This window comes from Convolutriloba macropyga, chromosome 2 (assembly GCF_964194025.1).
Source record: "Convolutriloba macropyga chromosome 2, txConMacr16.3, whole genome shotgun sequence".
Taxonomy (NCBI): Eukaryota; Metazoa; Xenacoelomorpha; order Acoela; family Convolutidae; genus Convolutriloba; species Convolutriloba macropyga.
In genome coordinates this window covers 3,365,713-3,387,946 of record NC_134469.1, presented here as the reverse complement: position 1 = coordinate 3,387,946, position 22,234 = coordinate 3,365,713, and the positions used below count along the sequence as shown (strand labels likewise).

The 22,234-nt window shown below is 34.9% G+C and overlaps 1 protein-coding gene and 3 non-coding genes across 4 annotated transcripts in view; 3 read left to right on the top strand and 1 right to left on the bottom strand.

The window, feature by feature from the left end:
* Positions 1 to 22,234, bottom strand: part of LOC142335566 (E3 ubiquitin-protein ligase UBR4-like) — a 126,971-nt gene that overhangs the window by 23,657 nt on the left and 81,080 nt on the right. The window contains exons 17-20 of the mRNA XM_075384105.1: positions 21,163 to 21,301; positions 20,004 to 20,142; positions 6,402 to 6,627; positions 4,906 to 5,205 (exon numbers count right to left, since the gene is read on the bottom strand). Of these exons, the coding sequence (XP_075240220.1) occupies positions 4,906 to 5,205; positions 6,402 to 6,627; positions 20,004 to 20,142; positions 21,163 to 21,301 (804 nt within the window). The remainder of the gene's footprint in view (positions 1 to 4,905; positions 5,206 to 6,401; positions 6,628 to 20,003; positions 20,143 to 21,162; positions 21,302 to 22,234) is intronic.
* Positions 21,497 to 21,569, top strand: Trnak-cuu (transfer RNA lysine (anticodon CUU)). The gene has a single exon. It is a non-coding gene; the product is annotated as a tRNA-Lys (tRNA).
* Trnak-cuu (transfer RNA lysine (anticodon CUU)) lies at positions 21,766 to 21,838 on the top strand. Its single transcript has one exon. It is a non-coding gene; the product is annotated as a tRNA-Lys (tRNA).
* On the top strand, positions 22,036 to 22,108 carry Trnak-cuu (transfer RNA lysine (anticodon CUU)). The gene has a single exon. It is a non-coding gene; the product is annotated as a tRNA-Lys (tRNA).

Sequence of the window (22,234 nt, the reverse complement as noted above, 5' to 3'; positions counted from 1 at the left end):
GGGGGGGGTGCACCTGCAACAGTGGGAGGGGGGAGGGTCTCTGGCTGCCCTTTTACGGCCTGAACGATGTGGAGGGGTGAGGATGGGGGGGGGGGTAAATTGAGGGTGGGGGTAAATTGAGGGTGGGGTTGGCGGTTGTTGTTTGCGTGTGTGTGTGTGTGTGTGTGGGGGGGGGGGGGGGTCAAACTCTAGGAACTGCCCTTCACACCATAAGTATAAATCTTCAAAACAGTTTCTATAAATCGCAAACTTTGAGCCCTCTGAGCTGAAAGGCTCTAAGAGAACTTAGCTTTTTGATATCTCTCTGTTTATCCCGTTTTTGAGGACGAAAAGTCAAATGGATCAGGCAAAAAATCGGTCAAGCAAAAAATCGTATACAAAGGAGGGATCTTTTCCGTTTACGCCCTCCCCCCCTTAAGATGGCGAGAACCCAAGTTGCACTAATTAACTAATGTTCATATCCGGTCGCCTAACAATAGCCACAAATTAGACTGTTGAATTCCTACTTGGAAAAAAAGACAAAAAAAGCCCAAGACAATATAGTCAAACATAGCTGGCAGATTGCCAGAAAATAGCCACAATAGCTTTGTAGATCTACAGTCTCAAAAAGATTAAAAACAGACAGACTAAAAAAGAAATTTAGTCATTTCATTAAGGGCTGAGATGTTAAATTTAGATTAAAAATCTTTATAACTTACTGTTGGTTCTATTAGCTGCTCTTAATAAGCCTTCAATTAGAGTGATATACATTACACTCACTTGACCTTATCTCTTTGAATTAAAGTAAAGAAAATTCAATTTAAGAGTGAGAAAGTCATTTTTGAGAGTGAGGTAAATCACGTGTGACCAAAAGGTTAATCACGTGAATGAACAAAAAAACTAGCTCCACTAAGAAAGAAAAATGACGTCATCAACGAAATTCAGTTGAAATTGCATAAACGAATGAACAAAAAGCAGATTTGAAGTGATTGTGACGTCATTTGGTCGTAACAAAAATCTTGACGACGAAATAAAAAACATAGCATGACAAATCCTGACGTACAATTCAAAGAATTTTCATTAACTGCAGAAAAAATCTGGAGCTAGAACGGACTAAGAGTGAATTGAGAAAACAACTTCTGAAAAAATCAGATCAAAAAAATTTTAAAAAAAAACAGCAAATCAATGTCAGAATGCCCACGTGAACACAAAAGCATTAGCGAGAAATGAAAATTTGGTTCAAACAAAAAAACCGGGCGTAGAATAAATTATGAACGGATTGGGAAAACCAATTAGAAAAAAAATCCGATTGAAAAAGCCGTAAAAATCGAGGTGAAATTGCCGCATGTGAACAAAAAACCACTAGCGAGAAAGCAGATTTTTGTTCAAACACCGTTTTCTCACTCTACTTTAAAATTAGAGCGACTAAATTTCACGCCGCAAAACTACTCGCTTTTTCGCTCCATTTCCTGTTTCGGCGTGACTAAAATCACTACTCCAATTTGACTTCAAAAATCATAAAAATGTGTGAACAGATCTTAAAAAAAGACAGCGCCCCAATACAATTCAAATTCTTTGAATTGTAAAAAAATCAAGAGAAGGTCAATAATAGCCCCAAATGATTCTGCAAAATAGCTATATAATTATGCATAATGAGTGAACTATATTGAATTTCAATAAGAGTTTATATTCTCAAAATAAGGGAGTGCAGAAGACTGTAATGAGTTACGTAAGTAATGCATGCTTGAAGAACTCAAATGGAGCGCAGAAAAACTGACGCCAAGCACAAATAATTTTTCTTCCAAATTTTGTGATGTCTTAGATTGGTCTAGGCTGCCTCAAATAATGTACAGCTGCCCACAAATATCATTTATTCAGAGTGAGATAAATTTATTTGAGTTTAAATCATCCCATTAAAGTTAAAAGTCAGATTTAAAGTGATATGAGTCACGAGAGATAAAAAAAAATTCAAGTTCACTCCAAACAGTGAAAAATCACGTCGCACATGCAACTCAATCAAAAAATAGCATGAATGAACGTAAAACTCTTGACCTTTAAGAGTGACGTGACAGCTCGTAACAAAGACGTAAACAAAAAAAATCAAAATAAGGCCGATAGTACCTCACTTCAGATATTGTTATCGCAGCTATTAAAAAGAACAATGAAAAACTTTACCTTCATGACAAAAATTTACCTCTACCAAACGTATTTCAAAATATCAGACGACACATTTGTTGAAACATGTGAACCTTTAACATGCACACTCTTTAACATGAAACTTATCAACAATAGGAAGCAATTGCATCTCTTATTGATATCAATCAAGAGCAAACTGACAAAAGAAATGGTGCCAAAGTGAACAGAACTTAAAGTATTGAATAGATTTACTTCTGTCCCATCATAAAGCTGATAAGACTTTCCATGTATGAGACTAAATAAACATAAGCGACTAAACGTCGGAAGAATTGCTCTCGAACGACTAGTGGGAGCTCTAATCAATTGCAACCTGCTTCAGTCGGGGGGAGCGTATATGGGAGTAAGAAAATCAATAGTGGGTTCAAATAACCACATTAGAGGTTAACATATACCACTATTAAGATTTAAAGTGAAAAATGGCACCAGTTTCGGCGCACTTTTCATTTGACTTTTAAGATTAAATTGCCGCCAATTGAATTCAGCTGCTTGAAATTGTGATTGAGAAAGAATTTTAGATCACGCGAATTGGAAAAAGTCAAGGGCGTAAAAGACACTCGAAAAGTCAAAACCGTCAAGCAAAAATTTTGCAAAGACACACACGTTCAAGAGCAAATAAACATAGCTGGTAGATTGCCAGAAAGTCGATGCAATACCTTCATAAAACATGTAGTCTCAAAACACCAAAGAAAAACGGCCTAAAAAAACTGAAAAAATTGACAAACTATTGTTCTGTATGGCTGCCTTCAAATAAACTTCAATAAGATTAAGATATTCTAAATTGACATCAGTTCCTCCAAATTAAGTTAGCGAAAATCAAATCGAAAGGAGAGAAGTCATCTTGAGAGTGAGTCAACTAAAGGGTGACCACAAAACAAAACTATTCAAGCAACTGACCAAACAACTCGCTTCAGTATGTATGAAATTAACGCCAGGCACGCAATGCTATCGAAGAACTGCATGAATGAATGCACAAAAAGCTGATTGAAAGTGAGCTTGACATCACTAGAGTTAACAAAATGTCGAAATGAAAAGTCAAGAGGTGGCTAGTAACTGCTCCACTCAGCCATCACTATTGCAGGTATTAACAAGACAACAAAAACAACAATAAATACGGGTAAAACTTCTCTGAATGAAGATAAAGTTTGAACTTTAATGAATGATTATACTTTCAAGGCAGTAAATACTTTCAGATTATACTTTCACAGTGAACAGAGTTGATTGAGTTGCTTATCAAGCCTAATTCCGTAAGACACTAATATACTTAAATTTGTCGTAAAATTCAAAATGCTTACTCTATTAACCTTCACAGACCTTCAAATTCAAATGGAGAAATTATTTATCCTTTACATCCCTTATATAATTTAGTGTAAACAAATTTTATTTGAAACCTATTTAGTTTGTCTTAAACTAAATGGAAGTGAGGGTTTCAAGACATGACGTCACGCACAGAGCAAAAGTAACAAGATTAGCCAAAGTGCGCCATAAACATCTGAATACAAAATCTCTTTGGAGAAAGCGGCGAAACAAAATAAAAACAAAAAGACCATGGAAAAAACCATGGAAACCAAAGCATCGCTTCAATCAGCTTACAACTTGCAGCTATAAAAACTAAATAGCGTCCTAGCGCAATCCAATTCCTCGCAATTGTAAAGCACAGCTGCGAAAGAGACTGAATAGCTTCAGGCCTTCCATGGATTTGAAGCAACTAAAAAAGATAGAGATTGACCACCAGTCCTTTATAGACCACTAGATTTTTTTTGGGTTAGATCCGGTCTGTCATTTTTATCAGACACATACGCTCTATAAGGAAAAAACCCTAAGGGAGCTTTTTTTCAAAAAAATATTCGAAACTGTAAACTCAAGACTAATACTCAAGAATTAGGGAAAATACGTTTGGCAATACTTAGATGCACACTATTGATCTTTAACTAGTAAATTGTCATAAAATTTGAATTTCATTAAGTGATTTCACAAGTCATTTTTTAAGTGAGGTAAGTTCCCAGTAATTTCACCACTCTGAGTACTTGATTGACTACCAAACGCGGCTAAGGGCCTCTAATGAAACTTGATGCCCGCTGAGTTTTACCTGTTTATCCCGTTTTGAAAGCTCGAAGTCATGAAAAGTCATCACAGTCATGAAAGTCAGGGTAAGACGAAAAAAAACTGTTAGACGAAGTAAAACAACATAGCAGGACAAGTCCTGACGTACAATTCAAAGAATTTTCATTGACTAGACAAACAATTAGACCAAGAACAGACTATGAGTGAATTGGGAAAACCATTTCTAAAAAATCAGTTTAAAAAATTGAAAAAAAAGAAAATCAATTACTGGTTAGTAAGAAACCACGATGAGACCAACATTAGCTTCGATTAGGTTCTGGCTAGTAACTAAAAACCAGGAAACCTCTAAAAAGCACAAAAAGGTGATTAAAACTTTAATGAAGGGTTGACAACGGGGGCTAGTAAACAAATGGGGCTGAAATAAATGTTGTCTCAACTGTTTGCCCTCAGCTTTGATCATAGTTCATAGTTATCTCGTTTCTTTCCGTCACATCTCGGCCACATCCTTAAGACATAAAATTGTATGCTTCCTGTCAATATTTTAGAGCCGTAAATCGTCATAATTTCAATGAAATTTGTCAGAACAAAGTGGTTGCTCCCCGTAGATCTCTTAAAGACAGTAAGAAAAAATTGAAATGAAGCAGTAAACGGGACTGGTGTGCAACTAACTCGGTGCAATAGTCTGTTTCGCCATCAGTTTCACCAGAGTGTCAATCAATGTGAAATACATCAGAGCAGGCTTGTAAACTTTGTACTCTGTCGCCACTTGACTCGACTGTTGTGGGAGGGGGAAGGTTGCACCCGAGGGGTGGAAGTGTCTCACATGTGCACACGTAATCAGTCTTCTGAGGAAGGGGAGTCTGTTTGTGTTCCAATAGGTATCCTGTTTCATCGCCAGCACTTGCATGATTGCGTAAAAATGGACACCTTCTAACTCGAACGCATTCCTCACCCATTTGTCGGCCGGCTCTGCAACATTGACAAAATTGTTATACAATCTCAGCTTTGACACAATCGCGCCCTTTATTTTTTTACAAGACCTTTTTATCACTCAAGAATGAAAAATTTGTACCATGAATGATCCAAAACATCAAACATAGCAGGCGGCAGATTGCTTAAATAGTTGCAGAATAGATTATTGTGCCCAAGTCTTCGCCAAGACTTAAAACCTGATTCAAGACATGCCAAGTCTAATAAGTGACATAATCAGAGCTCTGATACAGTACTGATCCAAGACTTGCAATAAGACTTTTTCAGTGCATGAATATTAATGAATATTAATGAATATAATATTATAGTAGTACTCTACTTTTGAAAACAAACGTTAAACAGTTAAAATTTTGAATCAAACATTGAATTAACTATCTGAAATCAATTTACAAGTGCCACCAGTTGAAGGAGTGAATTCATTGCTTGCATTAATATTGTTCCTTGTGAAAAATAACCAGGTGCTTTGAGAATGTCTGCATATTAAAATATTAAAAAATCAAGCCCCCCAATGTCTTTATAAGGCATATTATGGAGAGACCATACGTGCACATTACTTGAAATTCAATAATTTGAATAAAGTATTTAGTAAAGTAATAAATAAAGGTTAATTTTCATTTGTCACTTCTTGATACACTCCGGTAGTATTTTTTCAGTGAGTTTACATCTACCATCGTTTGGTTCAATTTCACTTGTTTATGACTCAGCCAAAAAGGCATCCTGGCTCTAGGATTCCTACTCCTGCAAATAGTTAAACTTTTCAAAAGTTATTCGGAAATTTGAGAAAAAATGCCACTTTTAGAGCACCCGAATTACAATTCGGGTTTTCCGTTTTTCCGGCAGTTACATATGGCGGCCCTCGATTTTTTGGCTTTTGCTCCAAAAATACGCCTTCCAATTTTCTATTTGAGAAGAAGAATCCCCGAAATTTGGTATAGAACTTGATTTTTCACTGATTTCGCGGGAAAGTGAGATTAGGTAGAAAAAGCTTAGGAACTTTTACATCAGTAATTTTGTTTCGCATCCAGTATCCTATGCCATTGCCGCAGAAAATTCGGCCCTCCTAGCTTTCAAAACAAGCAAAACCGGAAAGAATTTTTTTTTGATGATGAACAAAATCTCCATCAAGCAGCCAACAGCGGATTACGATGAAACAAAGTGAAATGGAGATTAATTACCCTGTAGATACTGTTTGACGAGTACTTCCTCCCTAGTGGCAGATCTGGTAGTGTTCATGACATACAGTGCAATTGTCAAGTGGAATGGGATCAGTTTCGCATTGCTGTTCCTCGCCCCTCCTCCGCAATCGTCACTGAACGATTTCTCCTCACAGAACTTGAGCAGAAGCATTTTGCAGTCGTGCACTGTGCTCTGGTAGTTTGGCTCTCGGAATCCAGTACATTCCTGAAAACACCGAACCCTAACATTTGACGGATAACTTAAACTAGAAAATGCTTAACTCGAGAGCCAATGTGTTCTAAGATTTACTTGATTTGATGGAAAAGTAAACATGTAAAAGCGAAAATTTAGCATAAAAGACTCCCCAGTAGCTTCAAACTTCGTTGGACAGCAATTAAAAACATAGCCGACAGATTGCCGGAAAATAGCCGCCATAGACGCTTGTGGCCTACCATGAATTGAAACAACTAAAGAAATAAGATTGACAGATCGACTACCAGCTTTTTGATAGACCACTAGAATTTTTGGGTTAGATTCTGACTGTCATTTTTATGAGACACATTTGCTCTACAAGGAAAAAACCCTGATGGAGCTTTTTCAAAATTAATATTCGATATTAAAACTCAAGACTCTATTACTCAGGAATTAGCATATATAAGTTTGGCACTACTTAGATGCACACTATTGACCTTTAATTAGTAAATGTTCATAAAATTTAATGTACCATAAGTGAGTTCAGAAGTCATTTTTTGAGTGAGTTAAGTCACACAATTGACCTAAAAGCAGAAATGACGTCACGACCACAAATTTTAACTGCAAAGCAGTAGAAGTCACTGAAATCATTGAAAAAGTCAATTCCAAGAAGTCAGGGTAAGACGAAACAAAAATCTGTTAGACGAAATTAACAATAAAAAATTATGAGCGCTATAATAGCCGCCTGGAATTGCTGACGCGGCTATTAATAACACTATCGAACCAAAAAACAAAATTTTGAATCCTAATCATTTCTCTAGTAACGCATAATTATGCTTTTTATCTTGTTCGTGTCAAATATAGGGTTTGTATATTTTTCATGAAGGTACCTAACGACATCTTTGTCTATTTTTCAAAATTTCCTCACAATTTCTCTTCTACTTTATCACAAAAAATTGTCTGTTTCTGTAATCGCAGATTTACTATTTTTCTTTTCAATTGATTAAAAACCGGATGTGAGGGGGTGGAGTCAAACTCTTGAAGAGGCACCCAATACACAATGAATTTGTCTTTTCAACAATTTCGGTGAATCGCCTTTAGGGAACTAGTAAGGCTCTAAAACTGCACAGAAACTCAAATGTCCTCCGGGCTTTACCTCTTTATCGTGTTTTTTACTGCAAAAAGTCAAATGATCAGACAAAAAACCGATCAGACTTAACATTTGTAGCACAAAAAACAACTTTTAAAAAAGAAAACTATATTGCCGAAAAAAAGCCACCATTGATTCTTATAACCCCGATTGGGATTGAGTTAACAAATGAATTTGTGCACAAACCATATTTAAAGTGCAAACTATTTTCATTTCATTTTGCAGTTGAACACTCTCGTTTCATAGTACCATGATACAGAAAAATGAACCCAAAACAATAAGCATTAAAGATTGTTGCTCAGAATAAGATGAGAGTGATTGGAACCAGCCTAACCATTTAACGCAAAATGTTGAACAAGTCGCGGATAGAAAGCAAAATAAAATTCAGTTCTCCGAAGTTTAAAAAATACAATCTAAAGAACTAACAAACTAAATAAAGGGCCCTCGACAAATATTTAGTAGTTTACATAACGTATACCAATACAAATACGAAAATTAACCAAAAATTGCTAAGATCTCAACTAGTAATGTTTGGAAACAGTTCTCTTTTCAAAACTGTTGAATAAATCATTACGACCATTAGCAAAGCTTTATTTTAACGTTTACACAACAAAAGCTTACACACACGTTTAAACACACATGAGATAGGGTAAAAGACAATAGATAGCAAATTTGGAGACATTGGAATTGCACTGCTTTTGAAACTGTCGCATAACTAACAAATGCAGGCAACAAAAAATCTGTTTACTTAAACGAATGGTTTCAAAGTAAAAAAAAACATTAGCGACCAGCCCGAAAAATTAACAGATTCAATTTTGCCTTGCTCAGAAGAACCAATGAAATCTGTCTGTAGTCAGATTACGACACTAAAAAGCAATAGATAGACGAGCAAAATTTTTTTGAAAACAATTAGTCTCAAGGGTAGTATAACTATCAGCTATTAGCTTAAACTACAAGATAGTGGGTGTATTGTTTTATCGTTGTTTTGGAAAAATTTAAGACAGCTGACATTACAGAGACTAAGTGGCAAGAAAAAAAACAAAGTGTGCGAAAATGAGAACACTCAGAAATGAAGAAAATCGTGAAAAAGTCACTTGAGACGTCAAAAAATGTTCTAGAACAAAAACTCAGATGGTCACAAAAATTGTTTATAAAAAACAGCCGTTTACAAAAATTTCTTTGAACTTTGCTGGAGAGCAATTTAATATTTGACATTAATAACACGGGAAAACTAATTGACAGAAACTGACATAGCATCTGATAAAGTTCACTTATCGTTGCGACTCCAGAGAAAACTAATACTACAATACCCCGTGATACATGTATAGTGAAGAAAAATATTACCAATTGACACAAAACTTCAGAAAATGTGTTCATAGAGAAAAAAATTAAGAAAACGAAAGGAGATGGCGATAAACAAAACCGAAAAATAATATTCTCCAAAAAATTCTCTACCAAATTTCACTATGAAATATGACTTCCCGAACAATATTCTAAGAAATCATAATTAAATCTTCTCCTATACCAGACATGAACTCACAGAGAAAAAAAATTGAAAAAGCAGAAAAAAATGAAAAAAAAACAATAGAAAATGCAAAGATAAAAAAAGAAAATGCAAAAAAGAAACCAAAAAAATTTTGAAATGTGTATAATTTACTTAAGGGAAAACTGCCCTGTTTAGCTTTAAAGTTTCTTCACGACCATTATTGGGAGTAAAATTTTTTATAACTTTTACTGCTAGATCAGTTCATTCTTTAAGCGGCAGAGAAACATTAAACAATTTAATGCAAAAAACCAAAAAAATTGAAATTTCTATAATTTATTTGAGTGAAAAATGTCATGTCCAGCCCTCTAGTGTCACTTCGTAGCAGCAAAACTTTTAAAATAGCTATGAACTAAAAATTAACCAAGAAAAAATACTACAAAAAGCTCAAAATTAGAAATAGGAAAAAAAACTTTAAAAGAATTGGCAAAAATGTGCACCATTTGATTATTTTCTCAAACAAAAACATCTCAAAATAATTATCAATCAAATTGAAAGACAACCAAAACCAATAGTATAGCATATGTTAACAACAAAACTCTCCAAACGCATGAAAAGTAGAAGGCAAGAAGAATACAAAAACAAAATAAAATTGTACCAAGTGTAACATTTGCTTCAGATAGTCGAAACTGCTTCGAAACACACCTCAAATAGTTTTACTAGTTTAAGTAATTGAGAGAAAGACCTCTGACTGAAAAAAAGTTTTGAGAATAAAAAATTACTTTGATCAAAAGCCGCATGTGATCAAAAAATTTTGCTAGCTTCGCGAAAATTTTTCAATGCCTACTTTTCTCACTGTCTCAAAAATCAATATGAACAAAAACTCACCCTCTTTTATCTCTGCTCTTCAATTCGTTTAGCCGTTTCAAATAAAGACGTAAACATGCGGCATTGACGGCAAAAAAGCCGCTCCACCAACACTCATCTTCGAATCGTAAAAATAGATCACAAATAGTCCTCGAGTGGTAAAAACGACGACACACCAATATAATCCTTTAGATAGTAAACAGTCCGCCAAAATAAAAACATACCCGGCAGATTGCCGGAAAATAGCCGCCGTAGATTCCAATAAGCATGATTGGGATTGAAAGAATAGAAGGTATTGAAAAAAAAAAGATTTTTGTACAAAAATATTTTTTAAGTCCGATTTATTTTGATGGTATTTCGTAGTTGAAAATACTTCTGTTTCTCAGAGAGAGGCTACAGGGGCTGCTATCGTAACCAATAAGCATTAGAGATGTTAACTAAGACCTATAGGAACGACGTTCAAATAGCGGGCATCTAAAATTGGGCTTTATGGGTTTATCCCGTTTCTGTTTCTGACTTCAATTTTTATACTGACTCTGTTCATTTTGAGTTGCTTTGCTGAGCAACTGATGTTCAAAATCACTTTTAACAGAATGAGAGAAGAGAGAAACTAGCCTAGAGAAGTCAAAAAGATTTCACGTAAACTGTCGAAAAAGCGGCAAAATGGGTAAAGCGAAAAAAAGTTCGACGAAGTAAAAAAACATAGCAGGACAAGTCGTGACGTACAATTTTCAAGAATTTTCATTGACTAAACAAAAAACTAGACCTGGAATAAACTATGAATGGATTGGAAAAACCATTTAGAAAAAAAATCCGATCCAAAAAATCGAAAAAAATAGTAAAAACCAAAGTGAAATTGCCGCATGTGAAAAAACCACTAGCGAGAAAGCGAATTTTTGTTCAAACGCCCTTTTCTCACTCTACTTTAAAATTAGAGCGAAAAAAAATCATGCCGCAAAACCACTCGCTTTTTCGCTCTACCTGTTTCGGCGTGACCAAAATCACCACTCCAATTTGACTTCAAAAACCATGAAAATGTGTGAACAGATCTTAAAAAAAAACATAGCAGAACACGTCCTGAAATACAATCCAAGAAATTGAATAAAAACAGACCCAATGTATTTGCCCAGCAGATCAACGAAAGCATCCAAAAAGACAAAATCTCAAAGTTGAGAAAACAAAATAATGAAACGAACTAAACAAAGTAAAAATCATTGCTAAAACTCTGGAAGATTTTAATCTGAAGCATATAAATGACACAGTTTAATATACTCAACAACTCACCCACAAGCTTTCAGAGATTAATTTGCCACAAAAGGTAGATAAACTCTGACAAATGCTTCAAAAAACTGAGAAGCGCAAATTTTAAAGAAATTTTCTACATTTCGGGGGAAAAATTATTCAAAACCATTTTTGTGTCTCTAGAGTCCTATTATAAAACCCGTTTGAGGGACTTAAAGTTTCGTATGCCTGTAAAAATCGTTAAACTCAAATGACAAATGATAAAAAACAATAAAATTTTAACAAAACCTTGCCCCAATTTGTGATCTTAATATCTTCAGAAACCTTTCATTGCCTCCTGTCCAGACACTAGCCTTTTTTTGTCTTTATTTTAAGGCTTAAATAATTTCAATGGCTCATCAAGATCCATTAACTTGAACAAGATAAGAATTCTTAAAAAACTTGAAAATTGAAATTTTATCAAAAATTTGCGAAAACTCGTGTTATCAAAAAGTTGATAAACATCCTTTTATCTCTAGCAACTATGCAGGAACGTAATATCAAACCCTGGAGGAGGTTCTTGAGCCACTCGTGCATGAAAAACATTTTCAAAAAAAAATCGAAAAATAGCAAATGTAAAACTGCTAAAATTAGTGATATTAAAAAATTTAGAACAATTTTATTGCCACTAGAAACTTTGCAGTAGCATACTTGCAAATCCTATAGGTTTCTTTTCTCCCTGGCCAGTGAGAAAAGAAAACTAAATTATCAGAAATTTTTAAAATCTCGATGCACATTCTCCATTACCACCAGTAACTATGCAGCAACCTATTATCAAAACCTAGAGGTGACGCCTTGGCCATTGATGTTCAAGAAACCTAAAAAGGACAAAAATATTTCAAAAACTTGAAAAAAAATTGCAAGTTTTATCAAAAATTGCTTAAATTTGTAATGTTGAAAATCATTCTATTACCACTAGAACGTATGCAATAACCTATTATTAAACCCAAGAAGAAGTTTTTTTTGACACCAAGGGCCAAAAGTCTTCAAAAAATGATAAAAATTTTCGAACTTGAAAAAAATTGTTTATATTAGTGTAAATTTGCGTGTTTGAAGTACCAAAACAGATAGCTCTTAAAATGGCCATAAAAAGTGAAAACGTCTTGCAAAAGAGCTTCATCAACTTTCACAAACCTCAATTTTAGACTGGTCTAACAAAAAACGCCAAAAAATGCGAAAAAAGGCAACATTCTGGTCTCAAAAACTCCTAAAAATGACCCTTTAACCTTGAATTTTGGCCTTCCCAGTAGCTTCACCGCTCTATTTACTTGAAAAACTACTAAACACGGCTACGGGCCTCTAATGAAACTTAATGCCCGCAGAGCTTTACCTGTTTATCCCGTTTTGAAAGCTCAAAGTCATGAAAAAAGGTGTGAAAACATCTTACAAAAATAAAAAAAATAGCAGGACAAGTCCTGACGTACAATTCAAAGAATTTTTATTGAATAAATAGAAAAACTAGACCTAGAATGGACTATGAGTGAATTGAGAAAACCGTTTTTAAAAAAATCAGATCAAAAAAATAAGAAAAAAACAGAAAATCAATGTCAAAATGCCGCAAGTGAACAAAAACCACTAGCGAGAAATTAAATTTAATTCAAAAAAAAAAATTAGGCCTAGATTGAGCTGTGAATGAATTGGGAAAACCATTTAGAAAAAAGCCGATCCAAAAAATCGAAAAAACAGTAAAAATCAGAGTGAAATTGCCGCATGTGAACAAAAAAACCACTACCGAGAAACCGAATTTTTGTTCAAACACTGTTTTCTCACTCTACTTTAAAATTAGAGCGAAAAAAAATTCACGCCGCAAAACCACTCGCGTTTTCGCTCCATTTCCTGTTTCGGCGTGACCAAAATCACTACTCCAATTTGACTTCAAAAATCATGAAAATGTGTGAACAGATCTTAAAAAAACAGCAGGACAAGTCCTGACGTACAATTCAAAGAAATTTCATTGACTAAACAAAAAACTAGACCTGCAATGAACTATGAATGGATTGGGAAAACCATTTAGAAAACAATCCGATCCAAAAAATCGAAAAAACAGTAAAAATCAAAGTGAAATTGCCGCATGTGAACAAAAAATCACTAGCGAAAAAGCGAATTTTTGTTCAAACACGGTTTTCTCACTCTACTTTAAAATTAGATTAAAAAAAAAAATCACGCCGCAAAACCACTCGCGTTTTCGCTCCATTTCCTGTTTCGGCGTGACCAAAATCACTACTCCAATTTGACTTCAAAAATCATGAAAATGTGTGAACAGATCTTAAAAAAACAGCAGGACAAGTCCTGACGTACAATTCAAAGAAATTTCATTGACTAAACAAAAAACTAGACCTGCAATGAACTATGAATGGATTGGGAAAACCATTTAGAAAACAATCCGATCCAAAAAATCGAAAAAAACAGTAAAAATCATAGTGAAATTGCCGCATGTGAACAAAAAATCACTAGCGAAAAAGCGAATTTTTGTTCAAACACGGTTTTCTCACTCTACTTTAAAATTAGAGCAAAAAAAAAAATTCACGCCGCAAAACCACTCGCGTTTTCGCTCCATTTCCTGTTTCGGCGTGACTAAAATCACTACTCCAATTTGACTTTAAAAATCATGAAAATGTGTGAACAGATCTTAAAAAAAACAGCAGGACAAGTCCTGACGTATAATTCAAAGAAATTTCACTGACTAAACAAAAAACTAGACCTGCAATGAACTATGAATGGATTGGGAAAACCATTTAGAAAACAATCCGATCCAAAAAATCGAAAAAACAGTAAAAATCAAAGTGAAATTGCCGCATGTGAACAAAAAATCACTAGCGAAAAAGCGAATTTTTGTTCAAACACGGTTTTCTCACTCTACTTTAAAATTAGATTAAAAAAAAAATCACGCCGCAAAACCACTCGCGTTTTCGCTCCATTTCCTGTTTCGGCGTGACCAAAATCACTACTCCAATTTGACTTCAAAAATCATGAAAATGTGTGAACAGATCTTAAAAAAACAGCAGGACAAGTCCTGACGTACAATTCAAAGAAATTTCATTGACTAAACAAAAAACTAGACCTGCAATGAACTATGAATGGATTGGGAAAACCATTTAGAAAACAATCCGATCCAAAAAATCGAAAAAAACAGTAAAAATCATAGTGAAATTGCCGCATGTGAACAAAAAATCACTAGCGAAAAAGCGAATTTTTGTTCAAACACGGTTTTCTCACTCTACTTTAAAATTAGAGCAAAAAAAAAAATTCACGCCGCAAAACCACTCGCGTTTTCGCTCCATTTCCTGTTTCGGCGTGACTAAAATCACTACTCCAATTTGACTTTAAAAATCATGAAAATGTGTGAACAGATCTTAAAAAAAACAGCAGGACAAGTCCTGACGTATAATTCAAAGAAATTTCACTGACTAAACAAAAAACTAGACCTGCAATGAACTATGAATGGATTGGGAAAACCATTTAGAAAACAATCCGATCCAAAAAATCGAAAAAACTGTAAAAATCAAAGTGAAATTGCCGCATGTGAACAAAAAATCACTAGCGAAAAAGCGAATTTTTGTTCAAACACGGTTTTCTCACTCTACTTTAAAATTAGAGCAAAAAAAATTCACGCCGCAAAACCACTCGCGTTTTCGCTCCATTTCCTGTTTCGGCGTGACCAAAATCACTACTCCAATTTGACTTCAAAAATCATGAAAATGTGTGAACAGATCTTTAAAAAAACAGCAGGACAAGTCCTGACGTACAATTCAAAGAAATTTCATTGACCAAACAAAAAACTAGACCTGCAATGAACTATGAATGGATTGGGAAAACCATTTAGAAAACAATCCGATCCAAAAAATCGAAAAAACAGTAAAAATCAAAGTGAAATTGCCGCATGTGAACAAAAAATCACTAGCGAAAAAGCGAATTTTTGTTCAAACACGGTTTTCTCACTCTACTTTAAAATTAGAGCAAAAAAAATTCACGCCGCAAAACCACTCGCGTTTTCGCTCCATTTCCTGTTTCGGCGTGACCAAAATCACTACTCCAATTTGACTTCAAAAATCATGAAAATGTGTGAACAGATCTTTAAAAAAACAGCAGGACAAGTCCTGACGTACAATTCAAAAAAATTTCATTGACTAAACAAAAAACTAGACCTGCAATGAACTATGAATGGATTGGGAAAACCACTTAGAAAACAATCCGATCCAAAAAATCGAAAAAACAGTAAAAATCAAAGTGAAATTGCCGCATGTGAACAAAAAATCACTAGCGAAAAAGCGAATTTTTGTTCAAACACGGTTTTCTCACTCTACTTTAAAATTAGAGCAAAAAAAATTCACGCCGCAAAACCACTCGCGTTTTCGCTCCATTTCCTGTTTCGGCGTGACCAAAATCACTACTCCAATTTGACTTCAAAAATCATGAAAATGTGTGAACAGATCTTTAAAAAAACAGCAGGACAAGTCCTGACGTACAATTCAAAGGAATTTCATTGACTAAACAAAAAACTAGACCTGCAATGAACTATGAATGGATTGGGAAAACCATTTAGAAAACAATCCGATCCAAAAAATCGAAAGAACAGTAAAAATCAAAGTGAAATTGCCGCATGTGAACAAAAAATCACTAGCGAAAAAGCGAATTTTTGTTCAAACACCGTTTTCTCACTACTTTAAAATTGGAGCGAAAAAATTTCGCGCCGTAAAATCACTCGCATTTTCGCTCCACTTCCTGTTTCGGCGTGATCAAAATCACTGTTCCAATTTGACTTCAGAAATCATGAAAATGTGTGAACAGATCTTAAAAACATAGCCGGAAGAATTCCGGAAACGACTCGAAGCGTCAAAGTTTCACTAACAAAACCTTAATTGCAGCGGAAGCCACAACCTTTTGTATTAAACCATTAACTCAATACCTCTCCAGGTCTGCTCCAAAAATTGGTGAAACTTAAACCACTGTCACCCACAGAAACAAAATGCAGCAAAATTTTATATTATTGAAAACGTTTAATAACGTTAAAAAAATCGAAATAATTAAAGTGGACAAAAAAGTGATAGTCTGAAAAAGCTGACAAGGTCATCAATTGCCCTCAAATAATTCATGATTCTAATCTGAAAAAGATTGCGAAAGCAAACGGGAGATATTAATCTTAGAAATTAAGTTAAATGTTTTCAAAAAAGAAAGCTCAAATTTAAGAATCAGAAAACACCTATAATTCTACTTCTAATCACTGCAATTAAGACCAAAAACAACACACACCTGATCCTTGTTGTGCATAGGCTAGACAACATGATTTCATGATAAATAAAAAATAAAGTTGGTCATAGAAAAGACATAAGCAGCAGAATATTCAAACGAAAATCGTTTAAATTAGCATCAAGGCCGGAAGACAGCTGCAGTATATAGTCATAAGTGGAAATTTTGGAAAAGGCTTGCTATGACACTCTCAGTACTGCCTTAAGTTGAATGAAATCAATTGCAAACCAAAGAAATGACGAAAATCTAAGAAAAAGCTGAAATCATTCATTATTTTTTACAACTGGAAAAATCAAAATACCGAAAATAAATGTAGGTGCCAGGACAGAGCTAGAATGATACTAACTAGAATGTGAAGAATATGGGCACAATGTAAGGAACACCGTAACAAAAAGACATTCTTAATTTTTGAAAGTTAAAAATCAATTTAAAAAATTCAAGAAAAAAGAAATACATTTCATTGTTCAGCATTCAAGACATAGAAAAGATAACTAGTCATCCGATACAAAGATCTATCCTCCTGAAGAGAACAAAAAATAGAAAAAAAGCAGAATTCATAAATACGAAACATTGAAACATTTTCATGGTCAGAAAAAATGGCCAAAAAACTTTTAAGTTAAGACTGAATTTATGAAAGTTTTAACTGTTTTTTCAAAACTTTACGCCATAAAACATTTGAATTTTATTGCAACAAAATTAAAGTCCCACATGTTGCACAAAAAAACTATTTCTAGCAATTACAACCAAAATACAAACAAAAAACTGACGAAAATCGGAAAAAAACTACCAAAATCGGATCAGCATAAGTACAATTTTATGAGACAAAATTACATCGAGGTAGAAAGAGGCGTTGAGTATATAAATTATCAAAGAGAAGTTGCCATATTCACTGATTTTTGACAAAAAGACGGCTAAATGGTCCAAAAATGAAGAAATAAATAGAAAAAAAGCCAAAAATTAACTAAAAAATCAAGGAATATGAGCCAATTTTCAAATTGAAACGCATATTCCGGCTCTGCAAAACACTGTGAAATCAATTTCCGAGGTTGACATTTCAATATAGTATCGAATAAACTTTATTTCTATAAGAAACCAAAATGAAAGCAAAAAATTTGGGCCACTTAGACGAAAAAACGGTTATCTACATGTGCCATTCAGTCAAAAACTACTTTTCAAAGTCAAAAATACGTTCACTAAAAGCGGCGCATGATCAGAAAACTTCTCTCGCTTAGCGAAAATCTGTTCACCAAGACGGCTTTTCTCACTTTCGCTTTTAGGTCAAAATGCCGCGTGAACAAATCTACTTCCTGTAAAAAACATAGCCGGAAGAATTCCGGAAGCGACTCGAAGCGTCAAAACTTCACTAACAAAACCGTAATTGCAGCGGAAGCCACTACTTTTTGTATTAAACCATTAACTCACTACATCTCCAGGTCTGCTCTAAAAATTGGTGAAACAAACAACTGTCATCAAGAGAAACAAAATGCAGCAAAATTTTATATCATTGAAAACGTTTGGTAACGTTAAAAAATCCAAAATAAATAAGGTGATCAAAAATCTGATAGTCTGAAAAAACTGATAAGGTTATCAATAGCCCTCAAATAATTCATTATTCTAATCTTAAAAAGATCGCGAAAGCAAACGGCGGATAATAGAAACTAAGTTAAATCTTTTAAAAGAAAGCTCAAATTTAAGAATCAGAAAACACCTATAATTACACTTCTAATCACTGTGAATAAGACAAAAAACAACACACCAGTTCCGTGTTGGACATATACTAGACAACATGACTTCATACAAAATCAGAAATAAAATTTATCATAGAAAAGACATAATCAGCAGAAGAATATTCAAAGGTAAAAAATTGTTGAAATTAATACCAAGGCGGGAAGAAAGTTGCAGTATTTAGTCATAAGTGGAAATTTTGGAACCGAATTGCACATATAGAAACTCTCAATACTGCCTTATGTTGACTGAAATCAATTGCAAACCAAAGAAATGACGAAAATCTAAGAAGCTAAAATCTACAAAGCTAAAATGACGAAAATCTACAAAGCTAAAATGATACTAACTAGAATTTGCAGAATATGGGCACAATGTAAGGAACACTGTAACAAAAAGACATTCTTGAATTTTAAAAGTTAAAAATCAATTTAAAAAATTCAAGAAAAACGAATTTATTTCATTGTTCAGCATTCAAACATAGAAAAGATAACTAGTCATCCGATACCAAGATCTATCCTCCTGAAGAGAACAAAAAAATAGGAAAAAAGGAACTCATAAATACGAAACATCGAAACATTTTGGAAAAAAGGGTCAAAGAACTTTTAAGTTAAGACTGCATTTATGAAAAAGTTTTAACTGTTTTTTCAAAACTCAACGCATAAAAATTATTGAAATTTTATTGAAACGAAATTACAGTCCCTCAAGTTGCACAAAAAAAACTATTTCTAGCAATTACAACCAAAATACAAACAAAAAACTGACGAAAATCGGAAAAAAACTACCAAAATCGGATCAGCATAAGTACAATTTTATGAGACAAAATTACATCGAGGTAGAAAGAGGCGTTGAGTATATGAATTATCAAACAGAAATTGCCATGTTTACTGGTTTTTGAGAAAGACGGTTAAAAGATCGAAAAATGAAGAAATTAATAGAAAAAAAGCGAAAAATTAACTAAAAAGTCAAGAATTATGTGCCGATTTTCAACTTGAAACGCATTTTCAGGCTCTGCAAAACACTGTGGCATCAATTTCCGAGGTTGAATGTTCAATAGAGTATCGAATAAAACTTATTTCTCCAAGAAAAAGAATTAAAAGCAAAAAATTGGGCCACTTAGACGAAAAACCGGCCAAAAACGGTTATCTATATGTGCAATTCAGTCAAAAACTACTTTTCAAAGTCAAAAAGTCATTCACTAAACGCAGCGCATGATCCAAAAACTTCTCTCGCTTAGCAAAAATCTGTTCACCAAGACAGCTTTCTCACTTTCGCTTTTAGGTCAAAATGCCGCGTGAACAAATCTACTTCCTGTAAAAAAAACCGAGAGAAAACCAATACTCCTCTTCGAGTCGTAAAAACCGAGAGAAAACCAATACTCCTCTTCGAGTCGTAAAAAAAAGACAGCGACCCAATACAACTCAAATTCTTTGAATTGTAAAAAAAAAGGAGCGCTATAATAGCCGGCTGAGAAGATGAGGGCGGCTATTAAAAAAATAGGGCCGGCTGAGAAGATGAGGGCGGTTATTAACCAAAATATTTCAATGTGCGATTCATAAGGAAACACCGTGAACTCATTAAGAATTGCTCCTTATGATCCTAGAGGTTTAGCTGTGTAGAGTATGCATTACCACTTCTCTAGGGTAGTGTATGTAGTACCTGTAGGTGTGTGTTGTATTTGGATAGAGAGTGTGCAAACTGTGACTCTGAGATGGCCTTGGATCCCCACATTGGCATGATGGCATTGCACCTCACATCTCCATTCTGCAATGTAGCACTCTCCCACTCATCACGGCCACTGCAAACAACAAACAGTCAATCACCACACCTCATCCAATTCTGTAAAAGAACCGGATCTATTCTGTTCCCCCCCCCTGCTTAGTGGGCATGAATCTTTTATGACCCCCAGGCGCACGTGCCTGGGGGTCATAAAAACACTGGGGGGAACAGAATAGATCCAAAGAACCAAGTTCCGTTATATTTATATAACCCAACTTACATCCTGAACACCTTTATTTCTTGATTTCATTCAAGAAGTCACTAAATCCATTGATTTAAGTCATCCAATGTTAGACTTCATTGCTCCTATAATGTTTATAGCTTGGATTTCCCCCTTTCAAACCACAATTTGTATGTAAATTGCTGACAATTTCAAGATAAATATCTTGTTCCAGAATTGTAAACAAAATTGCGCGGATGTAATAGTATAAATGTTGATCGATTTGAGACTCTAATTTGCAAAACTCAGAAAATTAGAATGTGCAATAGAACTTGTTTTGGTATGCCAGACTAAGGCCGAAGAGCATAAAAAACTGTTCTAGACAGTTATACTTTTGGCACCAAAATGGCTGTGGCAACTAAGATTCTTAAAATGCAGATTCTGATTTGTATCAAAAATGTATCATATTTTTGCGACTTATATGACCATGAAACGGTTTCTTCATTTTAACTTCGATTCGTTTAAACTCCGCAAAAAAACTTTCACCCCATAAGATTTTCCACATACTCTACGTATCCCTAGTTCCCAATATGTTAATTTTACCAAATATATAAATATTAAAATCTTTGTGAAATCTTCGAGGGGTGAATCAGTCTGGTTAAAGTGATAGAGGGATAAAACTAAAAGGGGTGGAAAGGCGGGACACCCCGTGACATATGTAATCCCAAGACTCCACACAGCCCAACATGGCGTAAATACTGTCGCATGAACGCTTTGAGGAGCCCAGTAAAATATTCGGATTAATACTGATTAATATCTGTATTCCGTTCACACTTGTTAGGCAAGGTTATTAACCCTACTCGAAGACACTCGACTAACCGGTGGCTTCTGACTGCGTTATTGTGGCAATCAAAGTGGACAGTTGTGAATGGAGACACCACAGTGTATCCTTGTGACTTGGGCACCCCCGATCCACCCGACCTTCCACCCACTCCACCACCACCTGGTCTCGTCTGTCCTGAAAATGAGAAAAAAACATCAACCAATCAACATGACATCAATTCTTCAGCAAAAACTGAATTATGTTTGAACTCCAACAGTATCAATTATTAGATAGGAGACTAAAGTGCCAAACTAGTGAGCAAATAACTTATAACCGAGAACAATGTTCTGATCGCGTTGATGACGCCTTCCCAATGGCAGTACACAGCAAGCCCGGCTAGCTCAGTCGGTAGAGCATGGGACTCTTAATCCCAGGGTCGTGGGTTCGAGCCCCACGTTGGGCGATAACTTTTGTCTGTCTTTTTTGTGCCTGCTGCCTTTCTGGCATCCAAAATCTTCAATTTCTCAAAAAACTAATTCTTAAATTTATCGGGTTCGTTTCCAAATTGCGAAAATGCACATGAGAGTGATGTTCTGAATGCCTGGCGTTAGCGAAAGAGAACTGGAAAAATAAGTCTTCCCAATGGCGAAACATATCAAGCCCGGCTAGCTCAGTCGGTAGAGCATGGGACTCTTAATCCCAGGGTCGTGGTTTCGATCCCCACGTTGGGCGATAAATTTTGTCCGTCTTTTTTTCTGCCTGCTGCCTTTCTGGCAACCAAAACCTTGATTTCGCAAAAAACTAATTCTTAAATTTATCGGGTTCGTTTCCAAATTGCGAAAATGCACATGAGGGTGATGTTCTGAATGCCTGGCGTTAGCGAAAGAGAACTGGCAAAAATAAGTCTTCCCAATGGCGAAACATATCAAGCCCGGCTAGCTCAGTCGGTAGAGCATGGGACTCTTAATCCCAGGGTCGTGGGTTCCAGCCCCACGTTTGGCGTCTCATTTTAAAATTGAGAGAGCCATTTTCTTAAAAGCTTCACTCAGCTGAAGTCTTCTCTATAACACACGACCTAACAAAAACTGCTAGAAAAATGGTCTCGCCAACAACTTTTGACGTATAGCT